Source organism: Lathamus discolor, chromosome 4, assembly GCF_037157495.1.
Source record: "Lathamus discolor isolate bLatDis1 chromosome 4, bLatDis1.hap1, whole genome shotgun sequence".
In the NCBI taxonomy this organism is placed as follows: domain Eukaryota; kingdom Metazoa; phylum Chordata; class Aves; order Psittaciformes; family Psittacidae; genus Lathamus; species Lathamus discolor.
Window position 1 is genome coordinate 52,391,093 of NC_088887.1, and position 27,224 is coordinate 52,418,316.

The following is a 27,224-nucleotide window of genomic DNA, read 5'->3' on the forward strand; positions in this document are numbered from 1 at the left end:
AGAAAAAATGGAGCAAGCTGCTCTTTCAAATGCCAGGTGTTTCACAGAGGGTTTTGGGGGTCATCTGTGCATGAGGCTTACCTTTAAAAAGACTAAAGTGAAATGGTGTGGTCTAAGAGGTAACAGTCTGTTCTTTGTGGCCACAGTCCCACCTCCTCATGTTCTCAGCAGCAAACAGAAATGGAGCTGTACTTGAAATTTTGTCAACGCTTCTTTTCCTGCCAGCAATTGCTGGTGACAAAAGTCTGGGGCTGTGATATCAGTTCTCAGAGCAGAGAAACCTAAATGGCACCAAACGCATTTCACTTCTGGAATTCATACTGGGTCCACTGAAAAGCTCTTTTAATTCTATTCATCAGCCTGCACACACCAGCTGGGTTCCAGGTCTGCTTTCTAAGACTCAACCTGCCTTAGAAAGATTTGTAAAAGCTGCAGATAAATGCAGGGCGAACAGCTAGCATGCTTTCTTAATGACTGCACTTAAATATAATTGGGCTTTTCAGGTTACTGGGTCTCAGACCCCCTCATAGGGTGAGGGCCTGTGCCAGGGACTGATGTCCATCTTGTGAGGGGCATAAGAGTGCCCCCAACCATGCAATCACCAGCAAGACTTCTTAAATGCATCATTTAATATGATGGATTGAGCTTCAGAAAGGAGAGGGAAGCCCCAAACCCCACCTACCCTGGTGTCTGGTACAGAGAAAAGAGCACTAAGGGGTCAGGAGTGTGACTAAGGCAACGACATCCAGTTCCCAGAGAGCTCGCGTGAGTGGGAAGATGAAGGCACTGAATACACGCCCTCATGAGATGTCCCCCAGCAGGAGTCACCTCACAGCCAAAAGCAGAGCACCTAATGCTGCCTGGTGCCTGTGGGAGAAATGAAGAACACCCAAAGCATCAGCCCGGCTGTGCTGCACAGGCACCCGGAGAAGAAGAGCAAGCACTGACTGTGTGACTGTGCGTAAGGAACTGCCCACAGAAGGGGGAATTGGAGAGCACACAACCTGCACACTGCAACCTGATGGTGAGATTTTCTGCACAGACACGGGGTGGGTGGTTGAAGGGAGAACTTTCCAGAAGGATGGGAGACAATACTTGTTTCTTTGTAAGTGACAGCACAGCTACACCAATATATGCTACAAAATGTAACAGCGGAAGAGCGAAGCTGAGTCTCTCTGCCTGCAGCCTGCCTGCCTTCTGACCAACGCATTTGCTTTAGGAATTGTACTGCAACTTGTAAATACCTTGAAGAGAAAGTTCCTGATAAATTCTTCCTAAAACATGCACAAAGTTGTTTTCCCAGCCTCTGTAAGCAGGAATTAATTTATTTTTTCTATTTTTTTCATGTTTTAAGCAAATATTTTTGCATTGGATGTTGCCAGGCACTGCATGCATTTTGAAATTAGCATTCAGATCCTGCTTTTGTAAAGTTTCACAGCCTAGATGCAGCTTTATTGGTCTATACTGGACATGGTTTACTAACCAAACCCTTTGTTCCGTCTAAGCTTCGCAGCAGAAAGGGAGTCTAAAAAAACCCCAACAGCACAGTAATTAAGAAGGTCTCTTCTTAGCAATATCCTCATGATTTAATGCTTCAAAACTTCATCCTTCAGTTCCCAATTGGGCAAACATTCTTTATAGGAAACAAATAAATATTCCAATCTCTCCCCATCTGTTCTCTATCAGCACTTCGTAAAATAAGACGCACTGAAAAAAAAAGGAGACTTACTTCTGTGGGTCTGCGAGTCGCCTGAGGCTTTGAAGCAGTGTCAGCTGCACGAAGCGAGTTCCAGAAGGGAGGTGGAAAGAAACGCGCCTGCAAATTGTCTGGCTTGTTACGCTACCAAATAGGTACCTCACAGTTCCTTGTCACTCTCCCACTAAGTCAACAAAGATGTAGGAAGTCAGTTAATCATTAACGTATTATAAAAATATGAAAGCTTTCCCATATGCCATCTTTTGTAATTGCTCTAAAACACTCACCAAAGTACAGCGATAACTCCCATGGAAAATCCAGTTTCCTGTAAGACACCCGTTCAGGAAACCAGCCTTTGTGAAGACGAGGTTTTCCAGCCTGAGACCACCGCAGTGCCCCGGCCTGAAGGACACAGAATTCTCACCTGAAAGACAATGAAATTATTTCATAACCCATTCTTCTTTGTTGGGAGTTTTCCTCCTGTGTTTATGCAGCCCAGGTTAGTGCAGCTCTGCAGTGGGAAGAAATACAGGGGAGAAGGAGGAGGTTTTCGGGGGAGCGAGCGCAGGTTGAACTGGTGTCTTCTTGGACTGTGGCTGGCAGTACCCACACATGAGTACAAATAGTACCGTGCTTTCTACCTCAGATGCTTTTTAAAAGGAACAAAAACAACGCATTTTTTTAAATTACGTTATGTTTGCCTTGCTCTGTGGTTTCCCCATGAATGTAAACAATGATTCCTACAAATCTTCTAAGAGTTCTTAACTCTGCTCTGGTTTCTCCTCTTCAGAAACCTACATTAGTCATGTTAAACTCCAGGGATGCACTGGCTTCTGCAGGGAGAAGATACCCAGAGTTGGTGCTGAAAGTTGAGGAAGCTGATTTCATGGAAGTACCCTGAAATGAACACCCTCATCAAAAACTTCTTCATACATCTCACACACACACCACGGCTGGTCATTGCCAACACCAAATAGGGCTTCAAAGTGACGTTAGTCCATATCCTTCTGTTTTCTGCATCACCTTTAAGCCAAGCTCCCTGCCTCTCTTGCTGCATCTTCCAGCTGACACCAATTCACTGCTTTCATGTGCAGACAGCGCAGCCCAGCTGTGGCCACACAGTCTTACCTTCTAGTGCAGCTCACCACCAGGCTGGGATCTCCTCTGTGACTGGTCACAGCTAGATGGTATTAGTTTATTGCACAGCTACTCAGGCTTTGCTGTTATGTGCCAAAAGCCCTGACACATACAGATCCCGATGGGCTTGCTGTCATGTGTTAGACTTGAGTATAGCCTGTTGACACGGTGATGGGTCTCCTTGGGCAGTAGGCAGCTGGCAGATCCTTTCCTTGGATTTAATAATTGGGTGAGACAAAATTTGCAGGCAAACCTATTGCTGATTTTACACATGAAGCTGCTGCATGCAGCCTATCTGCCCAACTGCGAGATAGGAGTGGCACCCCCTTCACCACTGTTAGAACAATACTTCTTTGCCCCCCAAATTCTGTATCTCTGGCATATTTCTTCTCAGTCACAAGAAACCCCCAGACACCATTATGATGTTTGAAAGATTAAATCGTATAGAAAAAAGAATGACTTTGTTGTATTTGTCAACCACCATCAGTGCAGTGAAGTTCAATTCAACTGCAAATCTACAGTGCCTAGGCTGTGATAGCATAACCAGCAGCATAAGCACCATTATGTAGTGAGAAATACAATGCACAGAAAATGAAATGAAAGCAAGATAAGAAGCAAACAAGAGTAGTAAAGTGTTTTTCTTCTCAGTATATGATTATGACTTCTATAAATGCGTTCCTTTTTGGTGCATTAGTGACAAGTCATTAGGAAGCAGATGGAAATTAAGTAAGTTTCTGACTGGCTTATTTAAAGGAACCCATTTTTACACATCAGACTTTATTGTTCATTGAATGCCAATGGTTAATACTTCTTTTGGTGCAGAAAACGTTTGTTTTCTTCCTCCTGTGGCCTTGACCCAAAGCACATTGAAATCAGTGAGAATAGTTCTGCTGGCTTCAAAGACCTTTAAATCAGGCCTGCTCCTTTCTGTGGTTTACAATTTCCCTGTTAAATACCACAGGATAGGAAATGTTTGTTTCAAGTTATTTTTCCTTTCATTTGCCACATTAAAAACCAACCTGAAATCAAGATGCTGCGCAAGACACATTGCCCAACAAATGGTGTCAAGTAGGCAGCAGACAAAGCCCCGTAAACAGCTCCGAGGCTCAGGTACAAGTACTTGCTCACTTCTTGTTGTGAGACAAAGGTTACTTCTCCCCAGAAACACAGCAGCCTCCCTGCATGCCGCTTGCCTGCCTGTGGTCGGTGGACTGGGGGTGACAGTTGTGTCCTCACTCTTCATCACCACTTGTCCTCAGAAAATCAGCAGCCTCCAAATCCAGCCCTGAACCAAAGTCTGGACCTCTAAAAACCACAGCTTGAGCCTGGAAAGTATTACATAAACACCTTTGCTAGCGGTGTGTATTTATGGTGTCCTTTGAAACCTGGGAAAATCAGAAATCAGACAAACGACCAAATTCAACACAACTCACATCACAAAGTGCCTCACAGACCAGCACTTTGCCTGTGTTTGTTTTGACTATGCCTCTTCAGACCCAGATCACACATACACTGTCAACAGTACGTCAAATGACATCGAAAAGCCGGACACTTAAAAGATGAGGATGCGTTTTCAGAGTGCATCTCAATTGTTGCCCAGCTGTTGAGGCTAATGGCGTAACAGCTCACTGGGCACCTGCATGGATAAACTCTACAGCTGTTGAAATAACAAAACCCCAAAAGCAGGATGGGCTTTTGAAGGGGTTAAAACACCTTGCACTTCACTGTGCATGGCCTAGGAAGGGGGAAGTCAGCTTCCAGGCGGGGGTTTGGGGGTCATGTTGTACTGCCTGGTGGGATGGATGGTCACAGCAGGCTCCTAACACAACCCTGGGGCAGGGGTGCTCTTGTCACAGCACAACAAAGGGCTTAGCTGTTAAACAGCTCAACTTTTGCTGTCAGAGTGGTTATCGCTCTCTTTGTCCTGACAAGTCTGGCTACGGCTGGGACTGTGCAGCCTAGGGCTTGCCTCTGAAGAGAAGCATGCACTGCCAAGCTCAGCAGACTCCACAGGGAAACACCACACATTATCACATACTCAATCCCAAACTACATTCACCCCATTCATAGCTCCCAGCGGGGGCTGCTTGCTTTTGTGGTCAATCCCATCAGCTGGGAGGTTCCCTGGCTCCAGAGAACTTGATAATCGTTTTGTTGTGCTACTGCCATTAATGCTGTGTCAGCCCTGTCTGTATTTTTTCTGTGCAGTGTGGGTGAAATTTAAACACATTTTAGTCTAACACTGCAGTAGACTTCAATTATGGGACATTACATGTTGTTCCTCCTAGCCAGAGAGACAGTGTTCAGTGTCCAATTTGGGTATTGGGAGCTAGAAAGCCTGTACTTCACCCATGTCTGGATTTGCTTCTTTCTAAACACTTCCTTCCAAACTCAGCACTAGTATCCCTATCGATGGTCAAGTATTTGTTTAGTGCTTCTTCTATCCAAACTATGCCAGAGATCTTTTGCCCACCAATCAGTGCCACCAGTAGTGTCCTCAGACTCCCTGCTGACACACTAATGACTCTTCTTTTGTCCTTAACTTTTCCTGGATTGCCCTTATAATTTAGCTGGAAAACTCACAGAAGCTTCCTATGAAGTTGACCCTTTTACTGTTGGTCAGTTAAACCCAAGGGGGAAATGGGAGCACACACCACACACGGCTGCCCAGATTCTCTCCCACATGGGTTGTTTAGATGTCTTCTCCAGAGGTCAGGAGCCATAGATCCTTTGGAATGGGCTCAGTACTAGATTTTGATGCAAACTTGAGCTGACAATTTCAGACTCGACAGTTTCAAGCGGGATGATTTCAATGTGATTGTGACCCAGCAAGGGGCTGATTTAAAACCAAAAGAATTTGTCTTTGGCTCAGCAAGAAACTGATGTTTTCTTCCTGCAGGCGCAGAACACAAAAGCTCGCGTGCACAAAATGAAGGGCTGCTAAAATTAGATGCACTCTTGTGGCTTGGATCGGCTTCTAGTTATTCCCAGATACCCAAAGTAGGTCATTCATGGCTTAACAAAGACATTTCCCTCAGACCCGCTGACAAGTGAGAGCCGGTGGAAAAGACCACCTGATGGGAGGATGTTACCAACATGTTACACTTGGGTTTCACTCTCCCTCGGCAGCGTTTCTGCACTGTGAGAGCAGTGTTACAACACTGGGCTTTTTCCACTTCATTGGCACTGCCTGAGCAGCTTGTTCTTATCAGCCCTTAGAAGTCACAAGAAAATCAAATTCCTATAAATTTTTATTGAAGGAAACGAAACCAAGAGATCAATAGAGACCTTTAGCTGGTATCGTGTCATGGGGGTTTTAAAGCTTTACAAAGCAACTCCCCACACAAATCACGGGGCACTATAAAAGTCCTACTTTAGGACAAACGTGACTCACTGGTTGCTCATTAGCTGATCATGGCTATGACCTTGGCTGGAAGAAGAACTTCAGAATCATTACTGACAACTCTACAAGGGTTGCTGTGCCTTTAGCCTCCTCCCTGGTTATTGTCACAGCTAAACAATGACTGATCTTCCAACAGGCAGATACCCTACTAAGATTGATGCAGTAGGAAACCTATACAAATGTTCTGGTGAGGCAGAATATAAAATTGGATCCTGCAGAAAGCAAAATAGATTCGTTAGGAACTACCTTATCAACGTGAACAGGGAGCCAGTGGGGAGCAGTCCTGTAAGATGCTCCAGACAGGCAGATACCTTACATACGTGGAGGGCAGCTGCATTTCAGAAGTGTTTTATTGCAGCAACTCTACCTCAAAGGTAAGACAGTTCTACTTTTATCCTCCTGCTAGTCTGTCATTTGCCTGGATGCTGGGGAAAGAGGTGTCAGCCTGCCCCTGCTTTGCTTTCTCTCCAAGCATTCCATAGCCAGCTCACAAATTACAAGCACAGGAGACGATGGCCATCGATCCTCCGAGGCTGTGTGCCCCAGCACACATGGGGACAGTTCCAGAAAGAGAGGGCAACCACCTGGAAGGAGCCAAGGAAGAGAGATCAGCTTTATGTTGGCCCAGGGAAATGCTTTAACAGACAGCGAGATTTGTCAGTGCAGGAGCACTGGTAAGAGGCTCACCCACGTGCAATGCATGATCTCAGAAAACGTGAATTAAAAGCAATCTTAGGAACTAATCAGACCAGTAAAAGGAGAAAAAATTGTGGCAGCTCTGGTGGGTGCATGCGCATGTGGGGATCTGTAATGGAAGAAGGAAGATTGTCTGAGATGTGCTGCCTGGAGCACTCAAGCCCAGTTGGCAAGCTGAGGGCTTGCAGACTCCCACCTATTGTCCTGACCCGTCAGCCTCCCAAAGCCACGTGTTATAATTACTTCTGCTCTTTTAAGACCCCAGTTATAAAAGCGCTGGCAATCTAAATATTTACCGAGGTAGTCACACCTTGGTATGCAACCATGCGACGTAAGAACTGCAAACACGAAAGGTGCATTTATGGTGACCATAACATTTTCATTCCGAGTTTCCTGATTTGCAGACGTAGCACCCGACCTTCGCACCGCACACTGCTGTTCGTGACAACAGCACTGTACTGCTGCCAGCCCGAAACACTGGCAACTAATCCCTCTTTTCACGTCTGCCTTGTGCTCTCTGGTTCTCGGTAGGTCTTTCTCTGCTAAATGAGTCTCATTTTGCCTGGCTGGGGAAGCACATACATGGCAACCTTTGAAACTCAGTTTTCATCAGTGAGAGCTCTCTGGTTTGGTCATTGGGAGACATTCTCTCTCCTCTCTAACAATTTACATGAGTCTTTCATCATGTTTTCCAGTTTTGCAGCTCCTTTACATTGGATAGGAATAGTAGAATTAGACATGATATTTTAGAAAGCTTAGAAAGTTTTCAGTAATATTGCATAGCAAGATACTACTTTCCCCATGTTCCCCTTCCCTTCCAATACACTGTTTCAGTCATCTTCCTAAAGCATAGAACTTGTATTAGCTGCTCATTCACGATGACCCCACAGTTTTTGAGAGTTGTTGCTTCCTGCTCTATATCCCACCACCGTGTTCATGCGCTGTCACCTGCCTTTGCATGTTACTCTATGAAATGGTGATTTGTTTGAACACACCCTGACATATCAGTCTTATTCTATACAACTTTCCTCTCCTTTGTGTGCCATATATGTAGTGACTGTTAGCACTCCATCTCTTCTAATCATCTCTCTTATTTGTGTGGTGGAAGTGCCCATCGCTTAAAAATGCTGGTCTAAATAACTCCACCTTTGCAAAACCACTGTGAGAAGAGGGTTTACTCACCTAGTTCCTTTTCCTCTCGTTGCAGTAAAAATAGGAGGAAAAGCTATTCTTTTACTTTTCAAACTGTAAATGTATACAAATCCACGGAGGATTTGGAGAACAGAGTAACTGAAGAGTTTTGTCAGAATCTCCAGGTTTTGAACACCAGAGACATTTCTTCTGCATTTGAATCAAAAGGAGTCAGTATGTGCAGGCATTTGACAAATGGACCTGCAATTAATGCTGTGTTAGGGATCTAAGGCATGGATTAATCCCACTTTGATTTCAGTATTTCTAGAGAAAGAGAAGGAGGCAGGGAAGGGAAAGAGGCCTGGTTTGAACCAGGAGAAAGAAAAAAGCAGGGAATTCTCTGCCCTGATACATTTCCCACTGCATTGGTTTTTCTTCCTTCAGGGCACCGATTATTCCAGGTTTTCTTGGTTTTCACTTCCTTGAGATCTGTATCACCCTATTATAAAATAAAGCACTTGACTGCTCCACCCCATTTGGGTCACTGTTGGCCACTTCGATCACCACAGCTCCACTTCCCTTTTTATGTGTGGAGGAACCACACCTGCCTGTGCGTGCTGCTGTAGCTGTAACTCCTGGGAGTGGCTGCGAGCGGTACCCACAATTCTCATGCGTTCATGTTTAAGTTACTGAGATAAATAATCTCTACCTTCCACTGCTTACTATTGAGTTTGCAATTGCTCATTGTATTTGTATTTCTTTGAGGCTTTTAGAAAAGACAGAAGCCTAATTTGCCAGTAACAAACACTTGAAGAGCAGACAGCTGGGAAGCAAAACAGATGCTGGAACTAAACACTTGAAACAATCTTCACTGGGAGGGTTTTGTTAATTCCTCTCAGGCTTTTGGACGTTACAGCTCTACCAAAATCATGTTTTGTTAGAACTCTTGTAACTATACGTCCATTACTTGGTTTACAGAATACGCTCCTTGACTGGGAGGGTAGCAAGCGATGCTATCTCAAGGAACAGCAGCAAAGTACCAACTCTTGGTAAGGCATGTCAGTCAGAACACAGCTTTTTTCCAGCTAATACTGGCTCATATGGAAGTTGCCTGGAATGAATGAAGCCTGGTAACTGTAGGTGTGACTTAGGATGTGCTTAAGAAAAGCCTTTCTTTCAGCAACTCCATTAAACTGTATGAACACAGATCTAGAATCCTGGCGTGTTCTCCTCACCTGTTAACTTGTAGCATGCAGGCTTCATTTAGATACTATTTTGCTGGAGATTTACACTACTCAAAGTATGATTATCCTTCAGTATCTTTCAACACCTTGCGCTTCAGCTCCACCGCCACAAATCTGTTTGCTTTAATTAAAATCTATCCTGTGTCAAGACAGGCAATCACAAACAGCAAATAAAAATACTCCAACAGCAGTAGATGCGCAGTGGCAATCTGGTTGTTCTTTAGTGGTACTATTGTATTTTAGTTTAAAGACTCACCCCTAGTGAGCAGGAGATGCACATAATTCCTGATCCTGCTTTAACCCAGGAGAAATGCCAGAAACCACCACAGCAGTTGTCCAGATGTATCCCACCTGTGACAGCAGCCATTCAAAAGCAGCAGCAAGCAGGAAGTAGTGACAGTTAGTAAGCTTTTGTTAACCGTAGCCAGTTAGCAGGTTGTTGCATCCAGAAGCAGTGAGAATTAGATCTACAGCAACAGACTCCGCTGACATGCTTGGGAGGAGAGGAAGGCACAGCCTAGTCACAGGGCCATCTCCTCCTGCCAAATTCAGGAGACTACCTCCAAGATGGAGATACCAGAGCACCTAAAAATGAAGCTGTTGTGAGGATTTTCATTTAACACAGGAAGTAAAAACCCAGACCAACATCTTACCAGCCTTGTTCTTGGGAAAGGCTCAACTGCTTTGACTAAAATAAAACTCAGCCTAAAATAAACAACAGCCTATCTGCCCACATGGGTACAACCAAAGAAAAGGTCCTAAACGTAGCCTGTCTAGAAAGTACCTGTTCTGCTTGCAGCTGTGCTACTGTAGTCTGAGAAATTACCTTCTGCTCTGAAATGCACTGAATTTATTTCAATTCAGACTTTCTCCCGAGATGTATTAAGTTAACCTACTTCAAATGGAACAGCTTTATTCATAGAAACATCATCAAAAACAGTCGGTAGGGAGAATGAAACCCAGGACTTCAGAGGTGAGCTCTGAACCCACATGGGTAACCCATCTTACAGGCTGTGGATCACTGTAATTAGTTAAGTGACACCCTGGAACTGCAGTCAGTGAACACGATGACCAAATTACCACTGCTTATAATTGACAATACATAATCCAGTAAGTACTTCAAAGATGCCATTATTAATTTTTATAACATGTACTCTGTGAGCAGGTTCCACTCAAGTATGCAGAAAAAACAGTTATCCTCTAAAAAACACCCCACAACTGAGAAGTCCTTAATTAGAACAAGCCTATGAACTTCTGCAGTAAGTGACTAGACACCATTAAAAGAGGAGTTACTATTCTATTGTGCACCCATCATAAGGCCTTTGCTAGCTACTAGATTGCCAACAGATTACTTCACCTATAAAACCTGAGACAATTAAGTGCACCAAAATTAATCACTAGCACTTGATTAGAAACGAATACTCAACCCAGGACAAACGGTGACTCCTTTGAAATATCAGGGTCTGAAATACCCCAAAACAGAAAAGAAAGAACCTAATTTCAGTTTAAAGAGAAGCTTTTTTTGCCAATTCAAACAGTTTACACAAAACCTAAACTGTTATTCCCCTATAGCTGCCATCTTGGATTACACCAACTGCCAGGAAACCAGGCACGAAGAGATGGGTCCACATACATGCAGAGAGAGAGAAGAACGGGGTGAAAAACACTGTCAGAAGTTTAGACAAATCCTACAAAACCCCAAGTATTTTTCCTACCCTAGCTTCCTTTTCCCTGTCAGTTTCTATGATGATAAAGACCTTAACAGACCATTAATTTTCAGGATGATTTGTCAAGCTATAAAACATTATCTGTGGTCACCTCTACTACAGATTTGTGCACACTTCAAATCATAGAATCAGAATGCTTTGGGTTGGAAAGGGCATTAAGATCATCCAGTTCCAACCCCCCTGCTGTGGGCAGGGACACCTCCCACTAGACCAGGTTGCCCAAGGTCCTGTCCAACTTGGCCTTGAGCACTGCCCCAGTAAGGCAGAAAACTCTGCAGTTAATTTGAGCTCCCCATTAAACTGAAATTGAACAGTTTCTGTGGAAGTCTGTTAAAGATGGAGATTTCAGAGTGATCTGTTCTCGCAAAGAATCTTTAGAACCATGGACTTTAGATAGGTGCACATAAAGCATCCTTCTAAACACAGGATGAAGACAAAACAGTGCAATTGCCCGAGTAGAAAAATCTTAACTCCTTCCCAGGTATACACTCCGTACGTCGTGACATACCGATTTATTTTATCCACCTCATAACACATCGTCCTTTCTGCCCTCCCATACTCACTTAAAATACACTTTAAATACTGAAGAGACATGAACATGTTTCTGGTACTTACTTACACTGGGAACCTGAGAATGATCCATTAATCAACATGTTAAATAACATGTGAAAAGACACCAAGTTACTCCATACCACAAGATAACTGGCCCGGCCTTTACAACCTACAGGCACTGTTAACAGACACCATGAGATGGCCAATGCCGCATGGCAAACCGTAGGTGTTGATAGTTAAGACTGCACACAGAAACTAACTCTGCACTGAAATATACAGTTTATTTTCTCAAAGTCAAGCAATACCATTTGTCAGTAGGTGAGTGTTTAAGTGTCAGGCAGGAAAACTGTACATTTTCACTCTGGGCTGCAGGATCCAAACAGCTGGAGAAACCTTGTGGAAACCCTTCACTATACAAAGGGATCTAGAGTTGAGAACAACATTGGGTGAAGAAACGGCCATCCCCAGGATGTCAAAGGCAAAACATAGCACCAGATTTTTTCAAGAAGCAACAGTATAGCTATTTACAGATTTACACATAACATTGGGAGGCAACCATCTTCAGGTTCACAGGGTGAGAGATTTTCAACAGTTTTAAAAAAGGGGAGAATGGTGTCTACTCAACTGTTTGGTGAAAAGGATAATATATATATATATATCTTTCACAATATTGCTACCTTTTATAAGAAAGATCTAAACCAAAGTACTGTATACAAACACGTGGTAATTATATTATTATTCACATTTCACATACACATTTCAGAGTAACCACAATACGTAAATTTTTTTTAAAATGCCACAGATAAAACAATGCACACTTTTCTCCAAGCTAAAAGACAAGCATAATTTATTTGGGAATTGTTTAGTTTTGGGTTTGTTATTGTTAAGGAATAAGTTTAAGGACAAAAGGATCACTTGTCTTAGGAACATAGCAGCATATAACTGTGAGATGCCAGAAGACTACATTTCTGAACTAGGAGGAAGAAACTAAGGTCAGCTGCAGGCCTTATAAAATGGTAGCTCCATCTGACCTCAACTGATACACATCAATATCATTTCACTAAAGATTTGGTCCAGGTATACAAAGTAGTGCACTATAAGGGGGGCAACAGTCCTTTTAACATTTGCATCTGTCTGTACAGGAACAGATTCCAGAAGATTTTTGCTCTCCAACTCACAAGGAATTCGCTGATCAGTGCCTCTCCAGTTCTCTCCTCACCAGAGAGGACTGGGGTAAGAACTACAGAAAACCTTTTAGTGAATGGTGCCACTTCAGGAATAACAGCAAAAATTCTTTTCTCTCTTTTCAACACCTAACTACCTGTATTTTCAACCTGCTCAGCTACAGACTGGCATTCACATCAGCCTTGAAAATGGCTTCTTGTTGGGCAACCTGTTTGTCTGTGGAGACAGAAACTTCTTCCATTCTACAATGCAAATGGCATGTACACAAGGTCATACAAGACTTTTCTTTGTCTGCAAAACTTTATCTTAACATAGAACTTGACATTTAGACACTACAGAATTTCTCTGTAGGTATCTGAGCAAATCAGCGCAACCTATTACTGCGCTAAATCGTGAGTTAGCACCTCTTTTTAGAGCTACTGGAAATTACCTGTTATAAATCAACGGCAGTAATAGAGAATACAACCAGTAATCTGATACTGTGAACTAGCATTGTCTAGTTTATCACTGTGCAATGGAAACAAACAACAAACAAACCCCACTTATGTTCACAGTTACAAAGCAGAACTGCTCCAAGTAGTGCATGGTATTTACATGGCAGAAGTGTTTATATTGCATTTGGTAGTCTGAGAAAGTGGAAAGAACAAACAACATTATGTAGGTCAACTTCAATATAACTTAACTGTCTATATAAAACCATCACAATTTTGAGCAATCAGAAGAAAAATAGAAGCAGTGTCCTTAGCCTACATTTATTTTCATAAAGTGTGGTGAGTTTGTGGGAAGAAGAAGAAAGACATGCATAAAAAAACACGAGAAAGAGCAAGTAAGCCTTCTAAATAATTTAGATAAGAAATGTTTTAAACAAAATCAGCATAGTACTTCCAGCCTGTTTCTTAAATCAGTTACAACCTGGTAAAGAAAATCACTTGCGTTGCAGTAATAAGGTGTACAAATATGTCTTGCAAAATAATGCTTACAAAAATGTGCAGCAAGGCAGCCATTAGGTGATTTGCAAGCTGGCTTAAAAAGTGTTTAACTGAGACTGATTTTACAATTATTTTCTGCAAGGGGAAAGTGCCATCCTATATACAATATTACAAAAAAGTGTCTGATGCCACAGGATCAGAGTGACACTACATTTCAGCAATCTGAATATATTAGCTATAAGATGCACGCTTCCCCTATTCAGTGGGTCTTTAAAAAACAAAAATAAAAAGCCACTCAATTTAGAACTTCTAAATTTGTGTGCATTCACAAATTGCTGTTGGGTTTCCCAGCAGTCTGTACAGCATCTGAACATAAAGAAAGTATACATCCTATTCTAAAAACATTACTGTTTGCATGCAAAACTGCCACAGACTTTCAACTTACTGAGCAGAAAGGTTAAGAGTCTATCCTTTCCTGTGGAGCCTTCTGTAAGTTAAGCAATGAGAAACAGCTGTAGAGACCAGCAATAAAAATGTGTTCTAAAAAATTAAATACATCATTCCAAAAAATGAAAGCATTATTGCTGTTGTGAGAGCTATCATTCTCTTGTGCACTTGTTTCTCTACTGGACACTCAGACAAGCCAAGATACTCATTTGTATCCTTGGAAAGTCCCCCATCCCTTCCTTCTTCCCATTTTTCACATCCTTGGTCAAACTCTTATTTGAGCCGTTCGGGTTGGAGGCTATCAGTCAGACACTTCAGCTGCTCTTCCCCCAGCTTGATCTTGTCCTCAAGCTCTCGCTGCTCAATGATGAGGGCCGACTTCATTTTTACAAAGTGCTCATAGTCTGCTAAGTTCTCCTCGCTCAAGTAGTTTGCCAAAATGTCAAAGACGATGCGCTCTCGACGATCCAGGTTCTCCTTCAGTTCCTTTGCATCTTCGTGTTGCTGGGTTAGCAGTTTCTGCTTCTCTACCAGAGTCCGCTTAGGAGAAAAGAAAAACAGTTAAAAATGCACCAGGCTGGGACAACAGCTTCAGTGTTTAAGACTCAAGTCTGTTTTATCTGCAAAGCCAACGACTTTCCTGAGAGGTGGAATAAGGTTGCTCCTTGAAGTTTACTCTAATAAAATGCATTAACAAACAGAAAAAACATGTAGTGAATCAATAAAAGATGCACCATTAATTTCTACTGGCCTCAACAGCAAGAACTTCAAAGACTACTTCACTATTTAATAGTCAAAATAGTTATATAAAGTATAGCTGCCTTTGAGAAACATCCAAGTTCTCCAAATTAAGACTTCACTCAGCAATGTCTTACATCTTCAGTACACAGCACTGAACTTCCACACTGAAACAGCTGTGCTTAGAGAACCCAGAAAGACTAATTAAGAGAGCAATTTCTTCTTACACAGCTCCTTACACTATGGCATTTTGCTGTTCTGCTGCAATCCGCATGGCTTCTTCATGAAATGTGAAGTCATGTAGTATTAAGACATGAGCAAAAGCTGGGGCAAAACAACAGGAGGGAAGTAAAAAAAAAACATTTTCTTCCCAAAAGGGCTGTAAACATTCTGCTTTGTGCCTTCACAAGAGACAAAGTAAGAAAAAGGAAGATTGAATGGAGACTCACAACTGAAGAGGATAGGAGCTATATCCCACACACATATATGCATGAGCAATACAGGTGAGGTTCATTTCACCCAGCTTCACCCATCTATACAGTCAACAGCCACACCTGAATCACTCAGCTTCGCTCCTTTAGCAGTATATGGAAAGAAATGTTATTAATCTGACCTAAGTCGGATGTCTGCCTAGAAGTGACTGCCTTTTTCCAGCAACAGAGTATGGCTAGCCTATTCTGACATCAAGAATTCCTGTACAGACTTCTGAACTTAATTAAAAAGTGCCCCTAAGAGGTACCACTCCATAACTTTCAGCTTTGCTTCAGAAATGAATTTTCTTTGAGAAACTATGTCTTCAAAAGAAAACAGTCTGTTCAAATAAATGTGTCCCTTTTTTCATTTGAACTTTATGTTAAATCACGCATACTATAATAAGCCCAAAGAATTTCCAGAAAAGTGCTTTTGTAGACTGCAGAATAGTCTTTTCAAGATGTAAGTATGAGACAAATGGGGATACAGACCAGCAAGCTTTAAGAGACCTATCTGCCAGAGTTAGATAGGCTCTGCTCAGAGCTGCCTCTCTTTTATCATATATATATTTATGAGACATATCTATATATAACATATCCTGTCATATGAAGACAGCACAAAGCTCATAGGGTGAAACACTTTCAGACTTGTGCTCTCAATGTACTTAAAATACACTGCCTAGACGAACTCAGGATTCGAGACAGCTACGGAAGACAAGTCACAGAAATCATACATTATTAGATAAACTACAATTTAATCTTCCTTTAAGCTTATGCCAGGGAAAAAAAAACACTGCAACTTACAAGCAGAACTATCTGCTGCAAGAGATGGAAGTACTGGCTTCCTAAGTTTGCCAGAGGAACTAGGAACCAAGCTCAAATTTGGGAGAATGGCTACACCTCTCCTCAGGGCAGCCCTGCCACTTGTGTGAACATTGAGCAGCAGCAGCAGAACTTAACGGAAACTGATGAGCACAAGACAGCATGTATGAAACAGCTGGTAGCTCAGTTGTAGTGTTACCTGCATAACCTTGGGATGAAATAACTCTGGTTTTCAAGCCATTTGCTATTACTGTCAACATACACAAGAACAATCAGATGTTTAGTCCTTCATAAGAATACCTGAGATTTAAGTTGTATAGTTACTTCTTACCAAGCCTATGGCATGACTAAGATGAACATGAGTAACCCAACAGTTTAAGGAAAGCAAACATTACTTTTATGAACTCTGAATGACACCTTAGTACCTCTGCCCTTGCAGAGGCTTAGAGAATGCCAAAGAGAAGTGGTATGCAGAAGAGAAGGCGGCAAATGAGATACCTCTTGAATTTGCTTTTACCTCCATCAAAGATGGCTGATGCCACAAAGCCTGTTTTGAAGGGTCCAGTTAAATACACTGTAGCAGGCTCAAAACACCATTCCTGAGATGGTTCTTTGAGCAATGGGTAAATAGCTCAGCAAGCCTAAAGGCATAAATGATGTCAGATGGCTTCATCTCTGTCTTCAACCAAGCAGAGTGCAAAGGGTTTTCTGCAGTTAGCAATGCTCTGAAGCCCCAGTGAAACACAGGCCACCTGAAGCTCCTCTGATGGAACAATCTTTAGCTCTTTCTGTTGAGGAGTTTTTTCTTTGTTTTGAACCACAGCCATGTGAAGATGAACTCTCTCCATATATTTGATCTCTCAGCATCCAGTTCTTAAAACTATCCCTGGTACTTGTTCCTAGTCTTGCAATAGCAGGTCTTGTGGGCCTAGGCACCTGATCACATCTGTGGACTGCTGGTTCAGTGCTTTAGGATTCTCAGCACACTCTGGCTTTGATTGGTAAGGAAAGTAATGAGAAGATGCTGGTCTCACTGCATGGAAGGAAGGGGGCTGGTAGCTATTTCAGATGAAGGCCGTTTCAGAAGCTGAAGTTGAAACATCTGATACTTTTCCTTGTGGCAAGACAGACCTATGACAGAGCATCTAATAGAATATTAATTCAGCCATGATGATTTGCCTGCTGACAGACTGTTTAGAAAGCTGCTGAGCTGTTGGTAGATCCTAGAAAGTGGAAAAACTATCAGAGTAGTTTATCAGACAGCAGCAGATAAATAAAAATATAATCAGTGATCACTAGAGATACGATCCCCAGGGACTGAGGTAATCTCCTGTTTTGTATATATGGCACATTAGTAGCTCACCAACATCATCACGTGACCTACAAAATGCCAAAGGACAACCAAAATTCAAAGCCATACACATGCAGCCCTACATGCATTGTATTTATACCTGAAGTACCTGGGGACTTGATCCACCTCAGAAGCATCTCCAACTAACACTTCTAGATATATTTCTGATGTTACAAGACCTTGGCACCAGTGCACAAGAGGAATGGGGGTTAAAATATGTTAAGGATTTGGATTTCTGCCGGTCTAGATTTTACAGCAGAGCACATGGACAATTCCTAACTACCCTTACTACACACCACCTACTTACCTTCTTCCTTTTCCACATCTAGCCAATAAGCTATTTTTGTCACAGCTTTCAAACTGTGTTTCCTATATGCTCATATCATCTGGTAGCTCTTTCCCCAGCTCACACTCCCATCTTTGAGCCCATTAGGCAACTGCAACCACATTTAGAAAAAAGGAGTCTGAAGAAGGATTAAATTTCTGTAATTTTCAGAAGCTTTGATCTGCCCTCTTAACAAGCTGTCAAATACCTTCCCCTCCCCTCAGTCAGAGAGGGGCCTTGGACAGTCATTAAACAAGTACATTTGGCAGCAGCTAGGGCCAAATAACAAAAGTACAGCTTCAAACTAGTCCCAGCACTTAACTGGTTCCTATTGGTGAAAGAATGGAGCATGCTGAAGAAACACAACATGAATCCACAGGCCACTGAAAGAATTCTGCTACAACACTTAGGTGTATTGCTGGCATTTCAGTCCACAGCTACAAGCCAAAAATCCCACTTCATGTTCATTTAACTGCAGAAGCTTGACAGATACCTGCCTCTATTTATACCCTCTCTATTTATTTTAGCCTTTAAGTTTCACACATGTCTATACCTCTTCTTCGGTGCATATCTGTATCGCCAGGTATCTCCTGCCCAGATAAGGCCTGATGGGATTTGGAGTTAAACAAAATGGTGCCAGCAGAGGTGGGACCCAGGGGGTAAGAGCACCTTGAATGCTCCTGAAATTTTCACATCTGCTGGGATTCATCCACATCACTATTGGGCTATTCTGCTTGGAGTAAAATGTGTTTTCTATTGAAAAATTCTTTTTGCAATGCCTCCCTCCTGCTCCCCCAGCTTTTAAAAAGACTTACTCTTCCATCATTTCTTGCTCTTGTTCCTTGCTAGGTGTTGTGGAGGAAGCTGCAGTATAGGACAAATACCTGACAACCTTACAGATTTTTGTCTGTATCCTTTATCTATATCCTTTATCAAGATCCTTGCTGAGTATAAAGAAACTTTCCACATTACAGCAGAGTGACACTCTTTTCCCCATCTCGAATTGTTATTTTTGTTCTCCTCCTTTTTATGCTCCTATCAGTGGTTCCCTTCTTTCTTTAAGCTTTCACTATGAATTCTGTTTTCCACCATGATGAACCCCAAAACGCCGCTTTTTCTTGGCAATCCACTTGTAGTTCTAATATTTCAAGCAAAAGCAGCAAGGCAAAGAGAAAAGTCCTAAGAAATCCAAAGCAAATGTCTTTATGAGATTTATCTATTCACTGTCCCTCATCTTGAGTGCTCCAATTGAGATAAACAAAACCAAGAACCGCCCCCCCCCAACAGCTTCACTAAACACAGTGATATTCTTATTGGCCTTTCTCACCCGTTCTTCTGCAGAAGTATTTTCATCGAGGTTATTAATGGCATTTTCCACACGGGCCAGACGACCTGACAGTGACAGCAGGAGGTTGACCACTTTGTCAAGGTCGCCAATAAACATCTTGAATTTGTCGAACTCATTTGGTTTGCAGACTTCTTTCACAATGGCCTCTACCTCCTCCCCCAATATATTGTTTGCTTGGATGTCTTCCAGAAGCGTCTCACGTGCTTCCCTCAGCACCTGCAGCTTCCTACTAATGCTGTCAATAAGTTCTTGCTGTGGAAAATAAGGAGATGAGAATTTATTAGCACTACTGCATTCTTCCGCATTTCTGAAAGTCATGTCAGAAATCTAGCATTTTAATACACTGGAATTCCATGTGGCATTGACAATGACCACAATACAAATAAAAATAAGTATATGCCTAAGGTCTGTACCTCTGGACGCACAGATTCACAGTGCTCAGCTTGAGACCTGTGTTAATGCAATTTATCTTTGTGGCACAATATGAAGGACTCCCATCCTCCCCCTAGCAAATATTCCTGCTGCTGCTTTGAACAGTTTCAAAGCCAGCTACGGAAGAGCATAAAGTACAGTGCATCCTTTTCTCTCTAAATACCAGGTCCATAATACCTTTCTGAAAAGCAACACTTAGAAAGACTGTATCAGGAAAACAATGCTGTACTTTCCACATAACACAGTTAAAATTAGGGCACTGTCTAGCTTTTTCTTCCTTTCTGCATGTTAGCATCCCTCCAATAGCAGTCCTTCCACTTTCAGGCAACCTTAGCTTTAACAGCGCATTACAACATTGCTGCAAGAAAATCGCAATCCCTATGGCACGAAACAGAGGATAAAACCTACTTTATCATACAAAGCAGCTCTATGTGAAGCTGCGCAAAATGGCTCTGTCTAAGGACCAAACAAGCATCTTTGGCTGTCACTGTCCTACCTCAGCCAAATATACCACCTCATCTACAGTTTGCTGGGGTTTCCCACTGCATGGGCTACACATGCCCAGGCTTAGAAAAAGCATGTTGCGTGCATCACCAGCAGAGCCAGACCAATAACCCAGATCTCCTCCTTCGGTGACCTGTGTTCCATCTGTGCTGCTTGGCCACCTCCTTGCTTTTGGACAAGAAGTCTTGTTTCTTTCGTGTCCATTAGCTTTCATTTGTGCACAAGGGGTGGAAGTCAGTTCAGCTAATTGTCTACTCTAACAGGAGATGAAGCACATGCTAAAAACGCCTCACTCATTTAAATGTAGGTGCCTATTTAGTATTCAGCTAATTTCAGGTAAGAAAAATTCCCAAAGCACTCTCTAAACATACACCTCAGCACAACTTCTAAATGAAAATGACATCCTTTGAAATAATCATTATTTCAGTCCCCTTCCTTTTTTTTAAAAAAACCCGTAAAATTCCTCCTGCCATTCTTTAGGAACTCTGCTTTCTAAATGCAAATCTGATTACAAGTCTGCATGATTACCCAGAAACATACTGACTGCAGCTACTACTCCCAGATGCCACTGAGCAGTCACTGCCAATTTATTTTGGGAACAACAACAACCAAACAAACAACAAAAAAAAGTCTGCCATCTTAAGAGAAAGCAACTACACCCTGAAAATTTAACAGCCATTTTGAAAGCAGAAATTCAACACAGGGATTATCTGGGCAGGTTTTCCCCCTTTTGATTTAAGATACTAAGGCCAGGTTAATCTGGATTTGGGCTGTTAGTCTGGGTGTCCAAAAGATTAAGGTAGTAAGCAGTTCTACAGATGCCTGCTTTACTGACTGATTAATCTGCAGGATTTGATTTCTCCCCCCACCCTCGTCTCCCAATGCAAATGCATTTTGATTTGGATTATGTAGGTCACAGTGCTACCTTCTCATTTCCCTCAGATGACACACACAGGCACAGTGCTGCTGTTTCACGACCCGAAACACAAGGGGATACTGTTGTGCTCTGTTATTATCTTAAGTTTTTCACTTCAGCAGCCATTTTCCCAGTAGCATCCTATTTTGATGTCCCCAGGCAGCTGAAGCTAGCACCTAAAGGATTGCTTTTGCAGGTGTGAAGGCTGTAAGTATGTGGCTCTCTAAGATTGTCATATCTACTGAAGAGTTAGGATCACTGATTGCTTCCTACTCAGACAAAGCAGGTTTTGGATGAAGCAACTGTGGGCTCACTACATGCTTTTGCTAACCAGCAGAAAACCTGTATTACATGCAGTATCTACTGAGCCAGAAAAGCTCCAATCTACATCTTGAAACTGGCAGATGAATAATTCATAGCTTTGAATTCTGTACCAGTAAGCAGGAAAACAATAAAATGTCATCTTTTTCCAGTAATTCTTGCTGATCTGACTAGCAACACAGAAATTAGCTCAGTGCTGCTAAGGTGGTTCACTGCTTGGCATGCTTTACATAAATTACTCTGCTCTCAGCTCACCATTTCACATGAATTCAGGCCTAAAGCAGAAGAAACCTCGTATTTCTCAATCATTTTTATACTCTTCAGGAGTTGCTGTAACTCTCTCTAAAGGCCATGAGGACTTCCTACTCAGCCACACACGGATTTTCATTACTAAAAACCCACTCTTATAGTGTCTTTAGCATCTGTTCAGTATTTTATAATTGTGGTAAACCTACATTAAACTTAGTATGTTAAGACACACACATTCCATTCCTTCTAGTTGGGAACACAGGGATCACCCCTCCCCCTCTAGCTTCCCCTCCCCCCTTAAATTAATGACTCCATATGAAATTCCCATACTTATTCCGAAATAATAATAATAAAAAATAGAAGCACCACCACACAATTCTGGTTTACAGAGAATGACAAATATTACAATAATTCCATGATGGACTGCAATTAAGTTCTCTCGTAATGGAACTGATTTCAAGGAATCAAGGAACAGGTTCTGGGTGTATGCCTCCTCTAAAATAACTGAAGTCATAAAGTGTGCTATTAAAGTGTTCAAGTCCTTAACAATCCCTTGTTAAACTGTTGCCAAGTATGTGAAGCTGAGCCAAGTTATATATTCTGGCTGTTTTATAAAGATGCCTTGACCCACTTAGCACAAGTTTTATGTGTTCTGACAAGATCCAAGATGAAAGCCCACTGAACTGAGTGCTTGCATCTCACCATATGTTGAGGACCAGGGAGAGGAGTAAGGAGCAATGCGTGTGTCCACACTATGTATATTCAGAGAAGACAATGGGGGAGCTCTGCTAAAAGCTCTTCATTAAATACTTCCTATCTCATACGATTAGTGGTACATACTGGAGATAAAGGCAGGAGTATATGAAGGGTGAGTATGATTTTCCTGTTAACAGACACTAATACAAATAAATGGCACTTTTATAAGCTTGAAGTTTAAGTCTTTAGTCTATTGGGCAAACAAGAAAGGTTTAACACCCTCCCATATAAACACTCCATAATTAATGAGAAGGAAACTAATTCTAGCAAAAACGACAAACGTGACAATCGTGTGTGCCACCAGATAAAACCAATTTGTTCAAAAAGCAGTGAAATCCTTAATTTGTCTGAGTAGTACAGCTGCTGGATGCCGTGGCTGTCTGGCGGAGTGTAAGTGCAGCAGCTTTTGTGCTGCAACCATACTATGCTCCCAGTGTTGCACACCATATTGAACAGTGCGATGCAGTGGGGGCAGAGGGAAGGAAGGAAGGCTGAGGGAAAGAAAAAGCAAAGTGGTAACAGAAAACATTACAGCTCCCTCACGTGCAGTGGCATCCACTCCTGCAATGAACTAGAGGTGGGAATCTCCTACAGAATCTCTCATCCTTAGAAGATAATTCTTTGGGACTGGATTATTGTATGCACCCTGGCCATTCATCATTAAGCAGAGAGCTGATTTCAACTGAAAAGATTTGCACACCACTGCACTAGTGGCTTAGGTGAACAGAGTTAAACTACATCACTTTAGTTGATCAAACAGACCATCTCCTCCAGCTTATCTGTACTGGGAACTATAATTAAAATATTTTGTGCCAAATAACTAAGGAAATGAGTGTGATGATTTTACATAGCACATTTTCTCAAACCACAGAAATATCATTATTTCATCTTTTTAATACCATAGAATCACAGAATGGTTTGGGTTGGAAGGGACCTTAGAGATCATCCAGTTTCAACCCCCCTGCCACGGGCAGGGACACCTTCCACTAGACGAGGTTGCTCAAAGCCCCTTCCAACCCGGTATTGAACACTGCCAGGGATGGGGCAGCCACAGCTTCTCTGGACAACCTGTGCCAGCGCCTCACCACCCTGACAGTGAAGAATTTCTTTCTAGTATCTACTCTAAACCTACCCTCTTTCAGTTCAAAGCCACTTCCCCCTTGTCCTATCCTTTATGCCCTTGTAATAAATCTCTCCCTCTCCAGATTTCCTGTAGTTCCCTTATGGATGCTAGTCGTACAGAGAGGGGCCAGCTAATGGGGATGGCCTCAGGGCTGCAGGGCTGGTTTCTGGCCTGAGAGAAAAGAAACAACCCTAGGTTTGTAGTCGGAAGCCAAATGGCAGACAACACTCAGGGATGCCCACAAGCTGTGCCCTGGGCAAGGCCAGAGGGCGGGGGCAGGCCCCTGGGATTCCTGAGTGCAGGGACTGCCTGGGGCCAGCATCCCAAAGGCAATCCTGGGAGGGTGCTGGGTGGCGGTGGGCAGGGCTGCACTTGGGGGGAGCGATTACCTGATGTTGTAATGCCACACTTAGCAACACAAGGGCCCGGGACACAGGGGATGGAGGGGACACTCCGCCACAGGGCAGAGCTGGCCCAGAGGGCAAAGACATGCCGGAGGTAAACAAGGCAAGCAAAGGCTTTTGTTTTGGAAAGACTGCTTTGGGGGTGTTCATTAATTTTTATTCTGGTTTGGGGCTTTGTGGTTTGGGTTTTTTTTTGGTGGTTTGTTGTGGTTGTTTTCGGGGGTTAGGTTTTTTTGATGGGTGTATTTGGCTTTTTTGGTTTGTTTTGGGGTTTTGATTAATTTACTTAAAAAAAGGAAAATGAGGAAAAGGCAAGGGAAAGGAGAGAGACAGGAGAGGACAGGTGAGGGAAAGGAGAGGGAAAGAAGAGGGACAGACGTGGGAAAGGAGAGGGAAAGGCAAGGGAAAGGAGAGGGAAAGAAGAGAATGGAGGTGGAAAGGAGAGGGAAAGACAAATGAAAGGCGAGGTAAAGGCGAAGGAAAGGTGAGGGAAAGGAGAGGGCCAGGAGAGGGAATGGTGAGTGAAAAGAGAGGGAAAGGAGGGGAAAGGAGAGGAAAGGAGAGGAAAGGCACAGGGGAGGGACAATTGAGGAAAATGAGAGGTAAAGGAAAAGGAAAGGAAACAGAAAGAAGAGGGACAGGCAAGAGAAATGTGAGGGAAAGACAAGGGAAAGCAGAAGAACAGGAGAGGGAAAGGTGAGAGAAAGGTGACGGACAGGTGAGAGAAAGGAGAAGGAAAGGTGAAGGAAAGGCAAGTGAAAAGCAAGGAAAGGAGAGGGAAAGGACAGTGAAAAGAGAGGAAAAGGACAGGGAAAGGCAAGGGAGAGGGAAGGGCGAGGGACAGGCAAGGCACTGGTGAGAGACAGCTGAGGGAAATGAGAGGGAAAGACAAAGGAAAGGAGATGGAGAGGAACAGGCAAGGGAAATCCGAGAGAAAGACAAGGGAATGCAGAGGGACAGGAAAGGGTAAGATGAGAGAAAGATGAGAGAAAGATGACAGAAAGGTGAGGGACATGCAGTGGAGAGGGAAAGGCAAAGGAAAGGAGAGAGAAAAAAAGAGGGAAAGGTGAGTGAAAGATGAGGGAAAGGACATGGAAAGGTGAGTGATAGGAGAGTGAAAGGTGAGGAGGGAAAGAAGAGTGAAGGGCATGGGACAGGTGAGTGAAAGGCAAGGGACAGGAGAAGGAATGGAAGGAAAAGAGGGACAGGCAAATAAAAGGTGCTGGAAAGGCAAGGTAAAGGAGAGAGAAAGTTGAGGGACAGGCAAGGGAAATTCGAGGGAAAGGGAAGGAAAAGGAGAGGGATAGGAGAGGGACAAGGGAGGAAGGGAGGCAAGGGAGAGGATAGGGAAAGTCAAGGGAAAGGAGACAGAAAGGCGAGAGAAAGGAGAGTTAAAGGGAAGGAAAAGGAAAGGGAAAGATAATGGAAAGACGATGGACAGATGAGGGAAAGGTGAGTGACAAACGAGGGAAAAGCGAGTGACAAGCGAGGGAAAGGAGAGAGACAGGAGAAGGAAAGATGAAGACCAGGGAAAGGCTAGGGACATGAAAGGGAAAGGTGAGGGACAGCTGAAGGGCAGATGAGGGGAAGAATAGAAAATGATGGACAGAGGAGGGAAAGACAAAGGACAGGAGAGGGAAAGGTGAGGCAAATAAAAAGATGAGAGAAAGACAAGGGAAAGGTGGAGGAAAGATAAGGAAAGATGTGGCAAAGGAGAGGGAAAGGAGAAGGACAGGATAGGGAAAGGCGAGGGAAAGATAAAAGGAGGAAAGGCAAGGGAAATGAGAGGGAAAGGAGAAAGATAATGGAAAGACAAGAGAAAGGCTAGGGACAGGATAGGGAAAGGTGAGGGAGAGAAAAGGAAAGATGAGGCAAAGACGAAGGAATGACAAGGAAAAGATGAGGGAAAGACGAGGGAATGATGAGGAAAAGAAGGGGGAGAACACAGGGAAAAGCAAGGGAATGGCAAGGAAAATAAAATGGCAAGGTCAAGAGAAAGGCGAGGGAAAGGATAGAGAAAGGCAAAGGAAAGATACAGAATGACGAGGGAAAGGCAAGGAATAGTACAGGGAAAGGCAAAGGAAAGATAAGGAAAGGTAAGGGAAAGGAGATGGATAGGATAGGGAAAGGTGAGGGAAAAATAATGGAAAGAATAAGGAAAGGCAAAGGAAAGGAGAGGGAAAGGAGATGCAAAGGACAGGGGAAGATAATGGAAAGATGAGGGAAAGATGAGGGAATGACGAAAAAGTGGGAGAACAGAGGGAAAAGTGAGGGAATGGCAAGGCAAAAAATGGAAAGGTGAGGGAAAGTCAAGGGAAACGAGAAAGGCAAAGGAAAGATAAGGAACAACGAGGGAAAGGCGAGGGATAGTAAAGGGAAAGGCAAAGGAAAGATAAGGAAAGGCAAGGGAAAGGAGATGGACAGGATAGGGAAAGGCAAGGCAAAGACAATGGAAAGAATAAGGAAAGGCAAAGGAAAGGAGAGGGAAAGGAGATGTAATGGAGAGGGAAAGATAATGGAAAGATGAGGGAAATACAGGAGAAAGGCAAGGCAGAGGCAAGGAAAAGACAAGGGAAAGGTAACAGAAAAATGAAGGAAAGATGAGGGAAAGGAGAAAGAAAGGGGAAGGAAATCTAATGGAAAGACAAGGGAAAGATGAGGGGAAGACTATGAACAGGATAGGAAAAGGTGAGGGAAACATAAGGAAAGATGAGCCTAATATGAGGGAAAGACGAGGGAAAGGCAGGGAGAACACAGGGAATAGCAAGGGAATGACAAGGAAAAGAAAATGGAACGATGAGGGAAGGGCAAGGGAAAGATGAGGGGAAGGCTATGGACGGGATAGGAAAGGTGAGGGAAAGATAAGGGAAAATGAGCGTAGGACAAGGGAAAGACAGGGGAGAACACAGGGAAAAGAAAGGGAGAACACAAGGAAAAGTGAGGGAATGGCAAGGAAAAGAAAATGGAAAGATGAGAGAAGGCCGAGAGAAAGACAAGAGAAAGGTGAAGGGTTATGACAGGGAAGGGAGAGGAAAAGATAAGGAAAGATGAGCAAAAGGTGAAGGAAAGGAGTGCCACAGGATAGGGAAAAGCAATGGAACGATAATGGAAACAAGAAAAAAGACAAGAAAAAGGAAAAGACGAGGGAAAGGAGAGCGAAAGATTAGGGACAAGTGAGGGAAAGGAGACAGGAAGGAGAGATAAATGCAAGGGACAGGATAGAGAAAGGCGAGGCACAGCTGAGGGAAAGATGAGGGTAAGATAATGGAAAGAAGAGGCAAAAGGCAAGGAAGAAGCGAGGGAAAGGAGATGGATACA

At 43.0% G+C, this 27,224-nt stretch overlaps 1 protein-coding gene across 2 annotated transcripts in view; it reads right to left on the bottom strand.

Moving 5' to 3' along the window:
• Positions 1-11,848: 11,848 nt before the first annotated feature.
• Positions 11,849-27,224, bottom strand: part of SHROOM2 (shroom family member 2) — a 130,300-nt gene continuing 114,924 nt past the window's right edge. For both annotated transcript variants that reach the window (XM_065677471.1, XM_065677472.1), the window contains 2 exons: positions 19,181-19,453; positions 11,849-14,687 (listed from right to left, as the gene is read on the bottom strand). In XM_065677471.1, coding sequence (XP_065533543.1) covers positions 14,421-14,687; positions 19,181-19,453 — 540 coding nt within the window. In that variant the 3' untranslated portion in view covers positions 11,849-14,420. The remainder of the gene's footprint in view (positions 14,688-19,180; positions 19,454-27,224) is intronic.